This window comes from Aptenodytes patagonicus, chromosome 7 (genome assembly GCF_965638725.1).
Source record: "Aptenodytes patagonicus chromosome 7, bAptPat1.pri.cur, whole genome shotgun sequence".
Classification (NCBI taxonomy): Eukaryota; Metazoa; Chordata; class Aves; order Sphenisciformes; family Spheniscidae; genus Aptenodytes; species Aptenodytes patagonicus.
The window spans coordinates 57,114,633-57,134,799 of NC_134955.1; the positions used below are offsets into that span (position 1 = coordinate 57,114,633).

Below are 20,167 nucleotides of genomic sequence, written 5' to 3' on the forward strand. Positions count from 1 at the left end.
CCAGTAGTTGAAGTTTATTCTCAGTCTTAGACTGCTTTTGGCCAGATTGATTATTTTAAAATCCCATCTGTAGGTGTAAGATACCACCACAAATTTGTGCACGTAGTCACGTATGTGCATGTACAAGTGAGTATCAATCTAAGGGTATGTGCGTGTACTTGTCTTGCTTCACTCTGAACCTTGTCTCTTAAAGCACCAAGATCTCCCTTAGCTGTTTTGTTGCTTTGACCATCTGAAGTTCAGAGGGCTCTGAAGAAGTATGTTTACTTTGGCTGGAAGGCTCTGGAGAAACCCTGCTTGACCAGGGTTTGACCAGCCAGCCCATTCTGATTACTTTTCGATACCCTTTATGTGAAAGACTTTTCAACTGGTGCAGTGTCCTGGTGGTGGTGATTTCTTCTGCACCTGAGTTGTGTGTCAGACTTAGGGACAGCTATCAAGCTCAGGGACAACATTTCTCTCCTGTTTATTACAAGTGTCTTAAGACACTTGTACTTTCAAAACCTAGTTCCAAGGACCCCGAGATCCTAAGACACCGGGGGGGTGCAAACTTGCGTCTTCTATAAAGCATGGGATTACTCCTTCTCTCTGAACTGTTCCAGCTCTCCAGGCCAGTAGTGATTCCATAGTTCAGATTCACTGAATAAAATGGGGGGAAAATGCAAATACAATACATTTTGACTTTATTTTCTTTGTTCCCTGCTCAGCCTTCCATAACACAAGAATAACTGAACAAGTTTTTACAGAAATCACTTTTGGGTAGGAAAAAATTCATTCCCGAGGAAAGCTGTTACATATTCATGTCTTTAATTATCCTGTGCAGCCCCACCAACTGCAAGAGTTCAGAGCACAAATATCGAATTGCAAATAGAAGTATAATAAATTATACATTGATTTGTGCCCATCCTGTGCATATGTCAGCCACTAAGGAGTGCTATTTTGCCTACACATATATAGACACGCTTATCTAGAGAGAACGAATCAATGTATAATTTATTATATTTTTCTGTAACATGCTCTGAACTGTTTGAACAATCTTAAACATAAGCACACAAACACAGATGGCTTGGCTGTTCTGTTTTTGTTTGGCATGATAAAGATGTTATCCCTTGGTGGTCTTAGTACATGAGCAAAACCTAGGTTGTGACAATCTGGGTTTGTGAGAACATATGGAATATTTGGCTCTGATGATGGCTGTTCTCACACTTTGATGAAGGTTTCTGCCCCCCCCAAAAGAGGCAGTGGAAGGTCCTGTGTGGGTGCTCCTCTTTTACTTCAAAGCAAAGTGATCCAGGCTTATTTTATGTAATTTGTGAAATATGTTCACGTTATGCCTGCTGACTTTGCACCAAAGTGGATAAGAAACACATGTTACTTCTCTTCCTCAGGCTCTGCTGTGGGAACAGTAAATCCTAGAAGATGGTTGAAATAGTTGTCTGGTGGCACTGAGTTCTTAAGCACTCAAGATTTACATGTGATTGAGCTTTTAGTCTCTTTATGATATTCAACAAATAGTTATGTTGAAAGAAACTTTTCTTAGCACAATGAATACTGCTCTTCAAATACTAGAAATTAGGAAATTGTCGACATTTTTTCACCTTCTAATTTTTATTCTCTTGTGTATTATGTGATTAGCTCACTCATGAGACAAAAATGCAAGAGAATAGGATTAATTTTTAAGCAAATTCCTGTGTTTTCTTTTTCAGGTATAAACCACTACTGAAGCATTACAGAATAAGTTGAGGAGGATGTGCAGCCTATAGGTTGTTTGAGCCATATGTTGGGCCTGATATGCCTGATGGGATCAAGAAGTATGGCAGCCTGCCAGACGTTGGTGTTCTATCAAGTGAAGTGTACACAGTGAGGATAACATTTGACAGTCCTCCTTTCTTCCTAGAAGCTGCTCCGTATGGTTTATTTGACCTTCGTGTTGGCCGCTACCCTGAAGGTCTCCAGACATGAAGAGGGCTAAGACTGTGTCAGCTTTTTCTCCCTTTTTTGTCCATCTGTTGTGGTTTAACCTCAGTCGGCAACTGAGTACCACACAGCCGCTCGCTCACTAACCCCCGCCCCCCCGGTGGGATGGGGGAGAGAATCGGAAGGGTAAAAGTCAGAAAACTCGTGGGTTGAGATAGACAGTTTAACAGGTAAAGCAAAAGCCACGCACACAAGCAAAGCAAAACAAGGAATTCATTCACTACTCCCCATCAGCAGGCAGGTGTTCAGCCAGCTCCAGGAAAGCAGGGCTCCATCACGCGTAACAGTTGCTTGGGAAGACAAACTCCGAATGTCCCCCTCTTCCTTCTTCTTCCCCCCAGCTGTATATGCTGAGCATGACATCATATGGTATGGAATGTCCCTTTGGCCAGTTTGGGTCAGCTGTCCTGGCTGTGCCCCCTCCCAGCTTCTTGTGCACCTCCAGCCTTCTGAGTCGGTAGAGCATGGGAAGCTGAAAAGTCCTTGACTAGTGTAAGCACTACCTAGCAACAACTAAAACATCGGTGCGTTATCAACATTGTTCTCACCCTAAATCCCAAACACAGCACTGTACCAGCTACTAGGAAGGAAATGAACTCTATCCCTGCTGAAACCTGGACAGCAGTTGACTCTCAGGCTTGTTGTGTGTCTTGAACTAGGTGCCGAGTAAGCAAGCAAAAATGTTTAGAAAAGTAGCCTTAAGTAAGACATGAGAGATATACCTCAGATATTCTGTTAACATACCTCAGTGCTCCCCCCTGCCCTTTTTTCTTTGTGAGAATGTAATGCAACATGAGGATGAAAGGGAAAGAAAAAAAATAAAAAGGAAAAAAATGGACGAAAATGACGTATAGCTGAAATAAAATTGCATACATCGTTGCCAGTTTTCTCTCTCCTCTGTGTTTTCAGGGAGTCTGATAGCATATATAAACTCAAGGAAAATAATAATTATGGAATAAGTTGAGGCTATTAAATTGTTTTAATTTCCCTCCTGAGGCTTTCTATTGGATGCCTGCGAGTATTTTCCATGGGAGAATTAATCTCTGGAAATCATCATAGAATAATTTTTTCCACTGGGTTTGCGTTATGATAGGGGGACTGACCTAACTCTTATGTTATCATATTTGAGGATAGATTCCAGGTGGCTGTCTCAAAGGTGCTGAAAAAGAGGCATTTATATTATATCATTAGGTACAGCAGAGCTGCAATGGTAGCGATTACTTCCCTCAAATGTATCCCAACCTGTCTTTGTAGTACAACCATCACTGTGTAAAATACATCATCAGATGTATAGTTTGATAGCTTTTGAGTCTGCATGGAATATACAGTAATTTCGCTGATGAAATAGAGCTAAGCTATATTATGCCTGTTAGTGTGGTTTAGTTAAACTCAGCCAATTAATTTTTCATGGGTTGTGTAGCAGGGATTGGAGCTAGCATGTAAGATTTTTTTTATTGCTACTGCATTTTGGTTTGAACAGTGGTCAGCATATGCAACACAAAAGAATTTGTATATAATTATTTTTTTCTCTAGAGGAATAAGATGATGTCCAAAGTGTTGCATCCTTCTAGGTCTAGCCCATAACACCTGCCCCTTGACATTCTTTTAGTCTTTGTGAGAAGCATCCTGATTAGTGAATACTGAAGGATACAGTCATTTATGAAATCATTGCTTTTGCCCACGCCTGAAGTCTAGTGATTTAAACAAATTTTCATCTAGAATTTTTTCTAGTTTTGAAATTGTTTTGTTGCTTCCATTACTGTGAATGGCTGCCAATTCCCATCCTTCCCCCCCAGGAATAGCCTAAGCATCTTGTTAGGCTAAGGGAGAGGGAGCAGAAGGAAAATCAAAAGAATATGAATATCAGCCCCTTTCTCTGCTACCCAGATAGCTTGGCCACAACAGTAAATTGATAATGAGGTACCAACATTTTGTCAGAGATGAACACGGCTGCAAAGATGACGGTGGAGGAAGGGTTCGTGCAGCCCTTTTTCACTTTGAGAAATGGGATTAGGCTTCGTTCAGTTTTTCCTGTACACCCACTCTTGAGCTCTGCTCTGTGGTTTTCCGCTTACACCTCATCATTTGCCTTTTCTATTTATGGTGGGAATGCCCTTTCCTCTCGCAGATATGCAGTGTCATTACAACCAGCTTGTGTTACTCTTCTTTTCCTCTTTATCCTCTGGCATGTGGAGAGCCACTTACCCTCTGCATAAGAACAACCAAAACTTCCACTGCTACCATGTAGCTTCCACTGCTACCACTGCGTGCTTGCTTCCAGTCAGCAATATCTCCTTGTGTCTTTAGAGCAAAGCTGTCCCTTGAGACATTAAAACATTATGCCCTAGGCAGTGTTCCTTTCTTTTCCCCCGGATTGCTCTTTTTCTTTTTTTCTTTTTCTTTTTTTCAGTAGAGGAACTTGACACCAGAAAAGAATTGCCAGCCTGGATCAGAGCAGGAGACCACATAAGTCCAGTTAAATCCAGTAGGTCAGCTTTGAAATTACCAATGCCAAAAATATCAGAAGGTTGTGCAAGAAACCCTCCAATAGGTGGGATAATCAGCACCTCTTTCTTCTCACATATGATTAACAAGTTTAAACTCAGGAGCTTGTTGTTTGAAGCCCTTCCAGAATTGTGTTTAATATTAAACAGATACAGCTCTGCAGGTTACTTTTATCTCTAAAGGAGTTCCTGTTCTGAGTTCCCCAGTGTGACTATGCATGGTGTGAAAGGTCCTCTGTTTTGCCAGTTTTGGAAATTGTAAACAGATTTGAATAGCTCCTACTCATGGTAACGCCGATGATTAGTTTTATAGCCTCTACTGAGTTTTTCCATATTGATAAATACTCGTCTTTCTGGTTCCCCCTGTTTGTATTTTTTCTTTTATGTGCATGTGCTCCTGGAAGCATGAAAGTTATAACTATATGTAAATGGGACCCAGGCATCTTCTACTTCCCCAGCATGTGTGTCCACAATAGGATGCTAGCCTCAGTCACAATTTAAATTATAGGTGACAGATTTGCAGCTTCTTCATACAGGTTGTTTGCATTTCTGTTCAACATTGACAAAACTTGCTCTTTTCTTTGATGCAGCATTGCTGGCATTGACTGGAAAGAGAGGAGGAATTATTGGGACCAGGGATAGAATGAGAAACTCCTCCTCTATTTCCATTTGGGACTTATTGCTTGTCAGCAATAAAAAGGCTTTTGTTTGTTCTCAGTCTTCCGCGCTTGGAAGATGAAATCCAATGGCAGTTGGTTGAGAATAATAGTTTAAAAGCAGTAGGGTTCTTTTTGAAATAATAAAAGCTATTTCAAGGAGGCACTAGGCAGATGTAAATTGTGGGAATGGAATCACAGCATGTTTATCACTAAGGTATCTTGAATGCTACCTATGCAGAAATATGAGTGAAATAATGAGGGTAAACCCACTTACCTTCATGTGTTATTTACACTGTTTCTTGCAGCTGATTTAGCAGAATAACTTTCCACAGAGAGGTGCTCCAGTCTGCACAAGGCATGTTCTCATATAAGGGGCTTGGGTAGCTGTGCTTAGGGACAGCTAGAGATCTAGCTGAGCTTGGTTATCCAGGGGAATACCTTAGTTAAGGCAAACCGGTTTCTACAGCCAAGAGCAAACTCAGAATTGAAGTGTCTGCTGCGGCTCTGGTCATCTTTGGATGTTCCTTTCCAAATCTCTAGATACCTGTTGGTCAAGGCAACTCTCCGTGTGGTTCAACAGCAAGGCTGAAACTTGCACCTCCGGCTTCTGAGATAATGCTGATAAGTAACAACTTTTAACAGTGATCTCATATAAAAGGACAAAGACATTACATCTAGCCTAGCACAAATCAGGAAAGCAGCAGCAGAAGTAATACACCAGTCTTAGGAGTATCGTGAATTGGAAGAAAAGTGAAGATTGAGGTAGGATAGGATGGAGAGGTGAAATAACAGGTGAAATCCTGATGCTTCCAAATTAGAATGAAAATTTTCCATTGCCACTGGTACAGTGAGCATTTTGACAACTATATTTTGAAAATAAGCCGCTGTTTTTCCTAAGCTTGTCAACCTTAGACTGTGATTTCAGGGTGAAGCAGGGATCTAAATTTAGTTGAAATGATAATTTGAAGTTAACTGCATAAAGCATTTGCATGTATCCTCCCTCTTCAGAATTAGACCTATTTAATTAAATTGAAGAAGATTGCCTTAGGTGTCCTTTAATTCTGGTTGTGTGGGAGTTTAATGCATTTAACTAATCCACTTGTAGTGAACATGGAATAACTGTCCTGATTGTCACTGTGTACCCAATCCTCGTGTTGTAAGTAGTAGGGTGATATTCTGGCAAATGGTGGAAAGAAGAACTTGCTTCTCCAGACATTACCAGTAAATAAATAGTAGCAAGGATGTCTTCATTTATGTAGTAGTACATGCTTTAGATGAGGAGAATATATATATATATATATATATGCATGTTTCTGTGAGACACGAGACAGTGTGGGGAGAATATTGGTCATGTGGGGTGTCTCTTTAGGGCAAAAAATTTCTTTAAAAAGAGCTTAAGAATTATATGATGCTTTTGCAAACCTGTGTATTGCTGCCATCTTTGACAACTGCGTTAGACTGATTTGTGATTGCAGCTAGAAGGTTTTCAGAAACAAATATGCACTGCGGCAATCACACGCTGCCAGGGCAGAAGGAAATAATTTCATATTATGTATTCAGAATATGCCATCATGTAAAAATATGCTATCTAAAATTTAACCTAAAAGAAACCCTGAAAAATTAGATATTCTGAAGTAACAACAGGGATTTTACAGAACACATCTGAGCTGGGGTGACATTTCACCTCTCAGCATCCCATTCCCAGTGAGGTGTGTGGTAAGGCCAGGGCCAAGATACAGCACATCTGTTAAAGCCACTGCTGAGGTTTCCTCATTTCTGGAAAGTGGCTACTAGAAGATTCAGCTATGCTTTCAAATCTCTATGCCAAGCCTGGTTTCCCAATGAGGTAGCAGGAACTGTTACACTTCTCTGGCTGACTATGAAAAAAGACGGACACCTGATTCTCAAAGAAACGGAGCAATATTATTGCTAAGTGACGGATTTTATGTCATACTACTTAAGAAAGCTATCATTTTTAGAGTATCAGTGACTGGTATCTGACATGTTGTTTTTCCTTCATGTGAATTGTTTTGGTTATAAAATAGGATTTTTCTGCTAACTGGAAAGTGTATCACTTAACTGTTCAAGAGCCTTGTTCTCCTCCTCGTGACCCTAAAGCATCCTCTTGGATGTCAGTAGGAGGTATTCAGCGCAGTGGGTGTTCTCATTACCACTTGACATTTTGCTGTTTGGTTTTCTCCCTGTTGCTATTTAATGATTTGAATTCTTTCTTCACCAGTCCCAGAAGCCATTTAGCAAGCGACGTACTATTAGCGCTACTTAACAATATCGACGTAGTCACTAGGAAAAGAGTTTCATTTCCTAACAGTGCTACAGCATTCCCCCTCGCCATCTGCTCCTGCCATGTCCCTCACTGTCACATTTCCCAGTTAACCCTTTGCCCTGGCCTCCTCGCCCAGTGCTCTTGGGGAGGGTGGCACAGGCTCTGCACAGCTTTGCCTGAGCTATAAAAACCCTCTGAGGCTAAAACAGACTACAGGTCACTGTAATGGCAGTGACATGGGTGAAGTTTTTGGCCAATGTAAATTGGCATATATTTGCTTTGTGGAGGCACAGACAGACAAATAGAGCAAGCACAGAAAGCGTTGAAGGCTTTCTGTCCTTAGCCTACTGTTTATCACAGGCACTTCGCAACTCTCATTAGTGTCGGGTCTGGATGTCTCACAGCCTCTAATGTAATACCTCAAATAAGACTGAAGAGGGAAAATACTGTACCTTTTGGGAGAACAGAGACATCAAGACTGAAGATAAGATTCATCTTACTGAAGTTAATCTACCAAAAAGATAGATTGCCAGTTGATATTAATCATCTGTTCTTCCCTTTCTCCAGTGGAGAGGCGGGCATATCTCCCAAGGATGATTTATGTGACCCGAATCACTGGGCAACCTTTACTGTTAAGTGGCAGTAAGAGGCCAGACTGAGAAGGATGCTCAGCTTTAGATGAGCTCAGGTGGAGGCTGGACAAGTTCATGGTAGCAAAATCCTTTGTGAGTTATTAAATCCATAGCAATAGCATCTGGCTTATGAACTTCCTAAGCTGAAAACAGTTGGAGCCTGTGAGTTGTTAAGGGGTAGTATCAAACATGCTTGTCCTGTTGTGCTCTTACTGTTTCCTAAGCATCTATTTATGGCCACTGTTGGAGGCAACACACAAGGGAGATGGCTTTCTGTCTGACACCGTATGGCCATTCCTGCGCTCTTATGTGAGGCCATTTTAGCAGTGAGAGGGGGGGAATATGCATTTAGTAAGAGACGATTTCTGCAAATGGGAAATTGGCAGTAAGGTTTATTTCTAGATCTGCGGTGAAGTGCTACTGACCTACAAACAGGAAAAACTGGAAGTCCATTTTACAAAAGGAACCTGGTGTCAGGTGCTGAATGTCAGTGCTTTATATCAGGTCACCGCAAACCTTTCGGAGATCCAGATGAGCTGTTTCACCATGTGTTCACCTCAGATCGTGCAAACAGCTTGTTTGAGCCGTAGACGGCACGAGGAGATTCAGATCTGACATTTGCAGTGTGGTGCGTAGCTGTGCTGCTACACGAATGCTCCCTGCCTCTGTGACAGCATGAGGTGTACTAACAGGGTGGAAGCTTGTCACTTCAAATAACTCATTGAGGGCACAGAATTTGTGGCCCAAAAACCAGGTATCACTCACCAGAACAGTGCACATGTATGTGTACCTCTGTATTTTGGATGGTTGTTCTAGTTGAAAGATTTTGCAGAACTGACCACCCTAAATGCTGATACCCTTAAAATGGTTTGCTAAGGAGGGAAGCACCTCAGATTGAGCATTTTGCTGCCAGTATGGTAAATGTATGCCCATCATTTGCTGTGAAGGTCTTTAACTAGTGTCTCCATAGCCGTTAAAGGCAGTGTCATGGCATAAATACACTTTTTGTGTTTGAAGTCGGAATTGCCTTTTATGGGAATCTCTACATAAAAAGAAATCCTGATTAAACTGAGCAATGTTTTCCGTATCAAATCCCAAGACATAAAAAGGCCAGTGGAACTGGATTCAAAACATCAGGCTGGGCTTGTTGTGAAATGGAAGCTTTTGCTCTCTTTAAAACACACTCTGTGTTGAAACTGGCAGCAAAAATCTTTGATGCAGAGGGAATGTATCAAACTTGACTTTTGCAATTTCCTGTTTGGTTTCTTGCAAACTGCTTTTGTCTAATCATATTTGATCTCAAAGATAATTTTATTTAATGTGGATTAGGTAATATGACATATCCATTGTGGTATTTCATCATTCTCGCTTTCATTCTGAATGTGACACGATATTTTCTAGTATAGATGAAATTTGTTCAGCAGTCAGCTTTGAAAGAGAGTCTATCTTTTATAGCTTTGTAAAATGGTATGGATAGAAAGCAAAAAAAAAGCTACTTTATTCTCAAGCTTCTCAAATTTTTCTCTCTAAATTGTAGATTACAGTCATCACTGTGGAGAGGAGAAGTGGCTTATCCTCAAATCCTGTCCTGTTTAGCAGCCTCCGTAGCACAGCTGCAAACAGACAGGAGCGGTGTAGTTTGGTACCAAAGGGAGAGGTTACTGGGAGAGTCAAAATATGATGTGGGAGTTGAAGGACAAGGTGTTGAAAGAGATAGATTGATTTACCAGTCCGGTGAGTATCGGCCACGGTAATTTAACGCTGATGCTAATTTAATGCAGCACTCTGTGATGTGGCTGAGCGAAGGCAAAGTTGGTTCCTCTGTTATTCATAGGCCATCGTGACTTCAACAGTACTGTGCTGCTGCTAGTTGTAATAGTACTACTACTAGTATAACAGCAGGAGGGATTTTTATTTTGTTGTTACTCAGCCAGAGGATTTTATCTGTAGAAGAAAGCCCTATTGAGAAAGGCAAAGAATAATAATGGAAAAAACCCAAAAGCATTTACAAGTGGGGTGTAAAACAGGAGTTTGTAATTGGGTCTAAATGCTGGAAGGTGACAGCAGCAGCATTGAAGCCGTTGTGGGGAAGGAAAGGTTGGTTGGTGTTGCAGCAAGTGTTTCTTAAGGAGAACATTCCCAGACCTTTTTCAGCTTTCCTTGAAGCACTGGAGTTCTACAAGATTTGAAAGGAGAGTGTAGGTAGGATGCACTGATGTCTAGGTTTTACTCATTGCTCAAGATCAAGCCAGTCATCAATGCCGTGATGGAATTTTTCCCTCCCGGTCAGGCTGGCATAGAGATTTGGACATATGGCTCTGGGTTTGGGGTTTTTTTGTTGCCTGTAATGCCATGGGTTTGGTCTACCTACCTACTACAATGGTCTGGGAGTTTTAGTTACTGAGTACTGCAGAGACTTGCGGCTTTACGATAGCCACACTGCTTGTGCTCTTCCTGCACTACATAACAGTTGCGGTTTCTGAGGTTGCCGAGCAGCTTTTTGGCTTTTTACAGGATATTCAGAAATGTGTGTCCTGAGCATTTACAGATATGTGAAGCAGATGTTCTGCAGCTTTTTCTGAAACAATGTCCTCTACTTGCATGAGACTGTGGAGCCTGCACTCAGTGAGCCAGGGGAGACTCTTCCAGACCTGTGTTCCCAAACATACAAGGAACAAGGGTGGAAGCAAAAACCTTTTGTGTGAACTTTATTTTAGTAGCAGATGGTCTTAGTAGAGCATTAGGTATCCTTCCCTTGCCTGCATGAGGAATCCATACATTTGCAGAAGGATGTGTTTTTGCACCTCTATGTAGAGGGCAGCATAGTTGTTGAATCATGAAGAATACGTGTTGTGACCTAGGATGAAGTTGGGAAGACAACTAAAACCTGTATAAGGACAAGTTTAAATAATTCCTTTTTTCTTTAACTTTGCCATATTCCTGTATTGAATATCTTACTGAGGACTTTTCCTCGTACCACTGAGGAATCCACTAAGAGCACTAAAGAAACTTTATCCTTCTCAGTAGAGGAAGTCTGGGGAAGTGGGAGAAGTGTTGGAAATTTGCCACTTCATTGCTATGGAGTCTTTCAAAATCCAGTTTGAAGTTTTTCCACTGTATAGATTTATAAATCCTCCATTGGTGAGCAATGGTGCATTTTGCAAGTGAAGTTAGAGCACTGAGTACACTCCACCTGTTTTACAGTAACAACTTTTGCAATTCATATGTTTTTGCATGATCTCTAGACAAATCAAGGGTTCACTTCTGAGCCATACATAAAGGCAGAACAAATTCCCTGCATCACGTCCTTGCTGTGCTTGCTCCGATGCCTTTGTGCAGTATGATTCCATTGCTGGTAGTCACAAAACAATCACGTTGCTGTAAACCTATGTTTTAGTGAGCGCTTTGTGGCTAGCTGTATCTCTTCTTTCTAAATGCATATAATTACTTAGGTTGATTTGGAGCCTGTGTCCAGCTCTTACGTATATTCCATGTAATACACATAGGTTTCCTGCAATAATATTGATTCTAACAGAAATGGAAGAAATAGTGTAAAGTGTGTGTCTGCGGTGTTCCTGACAGGTTAGCACCACATACATGAAATCTCAGTAATTTTGCAGGTTTGCTAGTGGTTACTCTTTTGTAATGACTTTGAGACAAAGCAAAGAGATTGACCTTCAATCTAATTTTGCCTTATCTTTCTTCACAGCTTCCTGTTATGGGAGGAGCCTTTATGGACTCACCCAACGAGGACTTTAGTACAGAGTACTCCTTGTTTAACTCATCAGCCAACGTCCATGCAGCTTCTTCCATGCAGAATCCACCAGAAGAGACATCCCGTTCTTCAAATGATGCCATATTGTTATGGATTGCAATAATAGCAACAATTGGAAATATTGTGGTTGTGGGAGTGGTGTATGCCTTCACCTTCTAGGATGACTGTCACTCCAAACACTGGAAGAGAGGATAACTGCAACAGTGTTTGTCATATGTATGTATGTGTGTATATATACATGTATATCTATATAAATACATATAGGTAGGGACTTCGTTTATTAAGTGCTGCCACAATCATGGAAATGAAATGCAAGTTAATTATCTTGAATCTTGATGGCAGAAAGTTTGGATGTAATTGCAAATTGTATGGAGGTGAGAGCTTTAACTGAGAACAGAGCCAATACCAGTTTTGTACAGAAATGTAATAAAAGAGAGACCAGCGTGGGTATAGCAAATACAAAAAGAAAGTGAGATTTATATAGAAAGTGCTTATTTTCTACTGTTTAGATTTTTCTAGCAGCTCTTCTGGGTTTTGTCAGCTTTTTTGTGCATTTTTTACTGTGGTATAATGTTGTATGAAATTGTTCTATGTCATATTTGCTGGACATCTTAGTTTTCCAGATGGAGTAAATGGTCAGCATTGGCTCAGTTCTGATGAAGTACAAGTTCATCGTGTGTGAGTCTGCAGCATGTGCATACACTACTAGGCTGTGTTCAAAATCATGAGTCTTAAAGCTATAACAGGCAGATGCATGCTATCTAACACTCGCCTTGCAGTATCAATTACTGGATCCGATAATCTATGAATTGATGCTAAACCTGTCTGCTGTTTGCAGGAGGAGGCACAGCTATTGCAAGGTGTGGCTGGTCTGCAGACCCTCTGCACTCCAGAGGAGGAAGTGTTAAACAGAGCAGCAGCACAAGCTCCCATTTCTGTCTAGAGGTACTGGATTGCAGTGGTTTGTAGATGTGTCCCTTCCAGGAAACAAAGGCCAAATACCATGCTTTTCAGCTTATTTCACTGTAATCCAGATTTCCCACAGCAGCCATGTACTTTCATAAGCTTATTGGTGTATCAAAAGAATGTGGGGAAATTGCAAAGCCTAATTAACAGTGAATTATGTCTATGAGAAAAACAGAATTGAGAGAAAGATTGGACACTTCTGTGCTCGCGAGGAAGTGAGTGCAAGAGTCAGGTATGTCCTGGGGTAGAAACACCACAAAAAACGTAGTAAGTGACAGATATGCAAGTGCTTATATTTCAGTATTAATATGTCTCTCGGTTCTGATGAGGCTCTTGGAAGTGATTTTCATATAGCCTGCTTTAGGTAACAACTCTGATTATCATTTGGATTTGTTCTGTTGAGGGGCAACATTTTCACTGCATTGTTCCCATGAGCAGTTCCTTTTCAAGAGCTGTATCTTTCAAAACAAGCTGTAGCCTTCATTGTTTCAGAGATTATAAAATCTTGTGGGAAGAAAAAAAAAAATCACCTCTGTTGGAAATCTCCCTCTTCCCTCTTAAAAAATAAACACAAACATATAAAATGTCTGCATTTTGAGAGTAGCAGACAAATTCTTCCTCTATGTCTGCATGTACTGTATAGGTTTTCTGTCTCATACAGCTACTACCCTAATTCCAGAAAGCCTTGTCTGCAGGCACAGAGACTATTTTTGACACTTGCCTGCCACTGAGCTTGAGGCTGGACTAAGGGCTGCAGAATGTATAGAGAGGCTTGGCTTTTCTTCTTTTCTCTTTAAACTCATTTTCCTTCAGGGCTGGTGGACAGTTGCTTGAATCAAAGCAGCATGCCCCAAATCAGTATTTATAACCACTCGGTAGGCACTGTGTATATTTTTTCCCCTCTCTATAAACTGGCCTTTAAAGCTGGGAAAGATGCAAACAGAGCTAGCAGGGGGGAGAAAAGAAACTAAGTTATTCTGAGGATGAGAAAAACAATAACTCACTTGAGGAATGGAGCTTCTGGATTTTGTGAAGGTGGTTGAGGACAGACGAGATCTGTGCTCAGAAAAAGTTTGAGAAGCCCAGTTCTTGAAGATCAGTGGGACAGAAAGCAAATTCTGTCTAATAAAATAGCTGTAGTCTTAAGAATGATACAAAAATGATGATTTTCACTGTCCTAAAATAGGTATTCGTTCCTTCATAGGCACAGGATAATAAAAAACAGGGGAGCTGCATAAATTGTGTACCTTTCCTGCTCTTACACTCCTCATCCTCTCTGAGCAGAAAGCAAGCTGTTAAGTGAGGTTGGAAAGCTGCAGAGAAGTTTCCAATGCAGAACTGAGCAGGAGTGGTGTGGTGTTCGAACATGTAGGACCCATGGAAATACTGCTTAATGTAATGTACTGTCCCCAACCATTTTCTGATATTCTGTTGCCTTTGTATCAATTGCTCATGGACTTTTTTTCAGTGTTTCTGTAGGCTCTCTAGTTATGCCACGTCTTGCAATCATTGTTTTTGCATGAAGAGCAAAACATTTCTACCATGATTAAAACCAGTTTGACACTATGGTACTTGCCCAATGGGATTATTCTACTGCTTAATGAATTTGCCAGCGGAGTGCTTTGTTTAAATTTCCTAGAATATTAATCCAAGTGCAATTAGCAATGTTTGTGTTTCTCTCCCAAAGCACTGGACTAAATTCTTCACCCATGAAGAACTTTAGAGCGGGAACAGCAAAGAACTACCACTCTGCTCGTGAAGCTGAGTGACACTTTTGTGTTGCTTTTCCCAAAGAAAGTGCTCTACTTTTGTGTGAAATTGATAGTAATAGCAGGAGTGTTGGAAAACAATGAGTTCTGCCTCCTTCATCCAGATCATCGTCATACATATTTTTATCGTTGGAGGCTGAGTTGTCAAGAAGGGCCAGACAGAACTTTAATTAAAGTAATTGGCTTGACAAGGTGACATGGCAAACTGGGTGCAGGCAGCAAGTGCAGGCATTTCCTATCTCACAGTTAAACTGCACACTAACTGTGCAGCTTTTCTGTTGTGAAAAAAATAGTTTTAGGTTGCAGGTGCAAGGATACTGCATGCAAGAGTCTGTACAGAATATTGTCAGGTGTATTAAAGATTGCTAAATTGCAGTGGGCAGAGCTGGTTCAAACTCTGATCTACCCTGATAGTGATAACATACAGTGTATTTCTGGATGTTGTGTTCAGGCTTGATCCACTACGACCACTTCCATCTTCTGGGTGGTTAGGGAAGGTTTAAATTCAACCCTTGAGAAAGGGGACTCATCCATCATTAAGTTCAGAGAAGCCACAGAGAGGAGTGGAGAAGTGGATGAATGGCGTATGTTTCATAGGTATGGTCCTGTGAAATGTGTTACCACTTTACGCAGCTTGGCTTGGAACACTGTAGCTTCTCCCTTCCTTGGAGCAAGGCAGTTGGATAACTGCTGTCACTCACTGAGGAGTAATGAGGAAGCCCAAACACATTCCCCAGAGCTGTTCTCTGAAGCTGTTCTATAAAAGCAGAAGAGGGCTCTGTGCTTTGCTGAGCACTTTGTGTATCAGCACGAGAGCAGGATTCCACTTATAGAAGATCTGTGCTTTAAATAAAAGCATCTAGCACAGATAAGTTACAAGATCCTGATTGGAGTTTGCTCAGCAGCAGACAAAGCAAAACACTTTCTATATGCAGTGTTAGACCCCTAGCTATGTTGTAAACATCATTGTACAAACACAAACAGCAATACTGTATGTGCTCTGCAAAGTTATTAATAAGCCATGGGAAGCAGGTAGACAAATTAGATGCCCTAATGCGTCTCTTAGAGCCATGGTCTCTAGGGATCGATAGCAACATGCCAAATAATTGAACTGTCTCTTAAGAATTTGTTTGCTCTAAGCAGCCAGAAGCTCGACATGGCAGCTGTGCAGCCACCACAGCAAAGACACTAAAGGCTGAACAGCTATGGAGGTGGGTGCAAAGGCACATTAGATGGGAGAACAGGATAGGGAAACCCACACAGCTACTCCTGTTATATTTTTATCTGCAGGGCTAGAAGTCTGTGCTTGGCCACAGCATTAACATCCTCCTAAAATAAAATGAGGGAGGAGGATGCATTTCTGTGTCAACACACTTGCAAAATTGAACAACAGATTTTTGAAACTGATGCAACAACAGTAGCAGAGAGACTCACCTGCTACAAATAATGTATTTAGCTATTTGAGAGGGCAAGTGAGCTGATAGATACCTCAGAAGTAATGAGATCCCCTCTCCAAAATCCTTGTTTGCAATGCAACTTGAGGGCAGTCAGCATACCACTAAACTGCTGAGCAGCCTGTGATAACAAGTCCCAAATCAAGAGTGAATAGAAGCAGACCACCATTAGTAGTCTTATCCTGTACATCCATTTGAAGATAAAGGGAAATTGTGCCTTTGCGTCTGGGACCAAATGAAAACAGGAGTCCTTAGTCTATAGACTGTGATGTATTTTGTCTATTATTTGAGGCTTTCTTTTTGCTATTCTCAAACAATTCCAGTTGTTAATATCCTCTTCACATTTCTCTGCAGGCTGCTGAGAGTTATTAATCACGTAGCTCTGTCCATTTATCTGATGTAATTTTACTGGGTTTCCTGTGGCTAATCACAGAGCAGAATCTGGAAAATTATTCTTTTTAAGGATGATTTCCATTATTGAGAGAAATAGGCCAAAAATCAGAATCCTAGATCAAAAAGCTTCTGTGGTTTTGGAGCATTCAGAGCTCTGGAGAACTGGATTTCATCTGGCTAATGCGCAAAAAGGAAAAGGGCAGTCAGGTCCCTGGTGATAATGTCAGACATCAGGGTTCTGACAGGCAGAGCCGAGCACTTCACTAACTCCTGCTCTGCCCCTGTGAGCCCTGCTGGCTTCCTGGATGCGCAGCCTGAGCTGAGTCTAAGTGAAGTAACCATCAGGTACGGCATGTCCCTCCTCATCCTGCAGCTTGCTAATCCTCAGGGAAACATGTGCATTTATTCCATTAGCAGAAGAGCCAGAGATCAATATTCCGTTAGGTATATTGTTATTGGTGCATTGGTCAGCCACCATAAGGTAAAGATAGAGATGGTTTAACATGTAGTTAGCCCTTTGCCGCTGATCTGGGAACATCCTAAAGAAATAAAAGCATCCTGAGGCCTTAAAGTCTCCTACTGCCCTTAATCTGACACTAACTTTTTGTGTTTCCTCATACAGCCCCTCTTTGCCTTTTATGTTGTCTTTCCAACACAAAACAGGGAAAATGAAGTGACCACTATGCTCTTCTCTGGACAGGCAGGGAACTCCTAACAGGTAGGGACCAACCACGTTGCATTTTAGTGTTTGGCCTTTCAGGCACAAAGTAGAAGGAAAGAGTCCAACTGTCTACCCAGGAGACTCTGGTGGTATATGTGCCTTTGCAGAACAAAATGCATGGCAATTTTATCTCATTTTGGCCTGTACCAGAGTATTTACGCTGAGACAACATGGCCAGACCTACTTTTGCAGTAACCTGTTTTGGGAATTACAGCAACACAGACAGGAACTGGAAAAGAAAACAACCTTGATAATACAAACCTGTCACGTGTCTAATCATCTCAATGACATGCCTCTGAAGGCAGGTTTGCTGAGTGTCATAGGCAGACTTGATCTGTCGGTACTAAGGCAAATACCCTTTTGTATGAGCACAAATGGTGTCTCCATCTTTTCAGGAAGTCTTGGGAGCATTATGCCACCTACTCTATCTTTCCTGCGCAGGCTGCTATTGAAGATATCTTTCAGTTGTAGAAAATACTCAAAAAGCTTCCTGTGTTGGTAGAATACATGCAAGATTTACCTTCCAAAGCTCTGCTCAGTCTCCCTGCAAAAGCAAAAAACACCTAGGTTTCTTAAGCATGGAATGTTAATGAGTCAAGTATCATCTGTACAGTAGCATCACCTCATTTTAATCCACAGCTTTATGTCAGTAGGGCTCAAAGGGGATCTTACTATTGCCCACAGTTAACAAAGGCTGAGAACTGAGACAAGTCACTTCTCAGGAATGTCTCAAAAGTCACTACCTGATCCTTTAGGCTGCATCATTCCTCATTCCTCCCCAAAGTACCCTGATGTGAACTCGCATCCATCCTTTTAAACCCCTTGTCACCACCACGTATCTCTATGCTTTCCTTTTATTTCTCCCCTTGTCTTCTTTGTATTCTTTTCAGTCCTTGGTATCGGAGCATATGAACATTTGGAAGCCAGCAATGTTCTTCAGCCTTTCTTAACCATCTCTTAACTGACCTTCACTGATAGTAAGGTCAGTGATAAGTAAGGACTTAACCACGATAAGCGCAAAGATCAGTGATATAAGGTCTCTTTCTGCAGGAAGATCTTAATCATTATCTGCCTTAGCAAACTGCAAAGTGTTTCCCCCAAGCAGAATAGTAAGATGTGGCCATGAAGCTTGGTAACTGTATTGTCAGTATCCATACTATCCAAAGATACCTTTCGGAAATTCAGATTTTATAAATATACTGCACTGCTCTGCAGTCAGCATTTACTGAGCTTTCCTCAACCCAAAGTCCCTTGTTATTCTTAGCAAATCAGAATCAGTGGTAATGCACTTGGGGCAGGGCAAGGGGAGTGGAAGTGCCATACACGGGAGACTTGAAAAGCTCCATGTGATTTATTGTAGGGTCAAGGCCGTTAAGCACTAGCCTAATTCAGTGAAGAACAACCACCACAATGTGCTACGCTGTGGGTATTTCAAATCTAGTCACACCTGTAGTTCTCAGATGCGTGACCAAGGTGCTATAGCCAGATTGCACATTTCTAAATCTCATTGTGAACAAAAGGAGGTGTGTTCCTTGGCCAGAACCAAGACTGCTGAACAGCCTCCCTCAGAAGTCCCTGCTTGTTCTGGTATTGTTTTGGGAGCTTCCTGAGCTGCAGTCATTAAGGAGATGTCGCATTGCCTGTGGAGTTCAGTCCCACTGATGAGCAAATAAGATTGAACTGTTTACAGATCTAGGCCTAAAACTCTTCTCAGTTACTGCCTTCATAAGGATGATCGAAGTTCCTGAGTCTGCAAGCTGCTCTATCCAGAGGGAACTTTGCCTCCACCTGGAGTCAACTGGATTAATAACACTTCTACACTTCTGACATCTGCTTCAGTAGATCAGCTTGCAGGACTAGCTCTGGGTTGCTGGGGTTTTATTTTAAATATATCTAAAGATGTCCATAATTTCCTAATCGAAAGAAAGAAAGCAGAACGCTGTATTTTTTTAAATAAGAAGGTAATAAAAACCAAGTCTGAATATTTTGATAGATATGGTGGAGGGTATATAATGTAGCAAACAGTTGCACTATTTTTTCTACTGTCTGAGCACCTAACCTGAGAAATATTTGTTCTTTCTCTAACAAAGAGAGTTCTGAAGTTATGAAGTTTGGAAGGAGTGGATTGCAAAGCCTCAAGGAAATTTTGAAGTAATGTAAATAAATCCAGTAGCTAGCTTTGTGAGGTAGCCTATAAAATTTGTTTTTTCAGTTATCTCATCTCAAATATTGCCTAATTGTTGGGTTTTTTTTCCAAAATAAGCTAAATAGTGACACTTCTGAAAGCATCTGTACTTCACGCAAAATCGCAGTCATATGGAAATGGCATCCTTCAGCTCATGTAAAACAGCTTTACAGGAGCCCTTTAGTATGCACTGTTAGTTTTCTTAATAATCCTTGACAATTTAATTCTCTTGTGCTTTCTCTCTGCTACCCTGTTTTGTACACTAACAAGTTTGCAGGGCTTCTCTGTATTGTTTTTGTAATATATGGGTTGGTTTAAAGAAAAACTTTTACTCTTGTAATCATTGTTCTTGAAATGTGTATCTCTGTGTAAAGAGAAATACAACTTTAAAAATGCCCTCTGTTTTCTCTGAGTTTACTGTAATTAGCAAGTTCAGTTAACAGAAATGTATTCTTTCAAGCGCCTGTTATATTCTTTTCCAGTTACTGACTGCTTTCACTATGTGTGTACTTAGTACTGGTTCATTCTTTTAATGTGGTGAAAATGACAAGTTTTGTTAATATTGGATGGAAGTTGTGTTTTTGGATAAAGTTCTTCAAATTGATGGCAGTGTGGGATTTTTCATTTTATTCTCAGTTTACTTGAGAGTATTTAGAAGTCTGTAAATGCAGTTATTTTATTAGTGCTTCCAGTGATACACTGACAGTAATAATTTGTTGCAATTTACAAACCTTCATGATTTGTCAGCCTTGGGAAACCATCTCTACTGCATATATGGCACAAACAAAACACTGTGGCTATCTCTACAGAAATGGATTCACCTGCTCTCAAAGTCCAAGAAGTGCCTC

The 20,167-nt window shown here is 41.0% G+C and overlaps 1 protein-coding gene across 1 annotated transcript in view; it reads left to right on the forward strand.

Moving 5' to 3' along the window:
• The window catches only part of C7H14orf132 (chromosome 7 C14orf132 homolog), a 44,405-nt gene extending 24,482 nt beyond the window's left edge, over positions 1-19,923 (forward strand). The window contains exon 2 of the mRNA XM_076345390.1: positions 11,766-19,923. Within this exon, the coding sequence (XP_076201505.1) occupies positions 11,766-11,990 (225 nt within the window). The 3' untranslated portion in view covers positions 11,991-19,923. The remainder of the gene's footprint in view (positions 1-11,765) is intronic.
• The last annotated feature ends 244 nt before the right edge of the window (positions 19,924-20,167 follow it).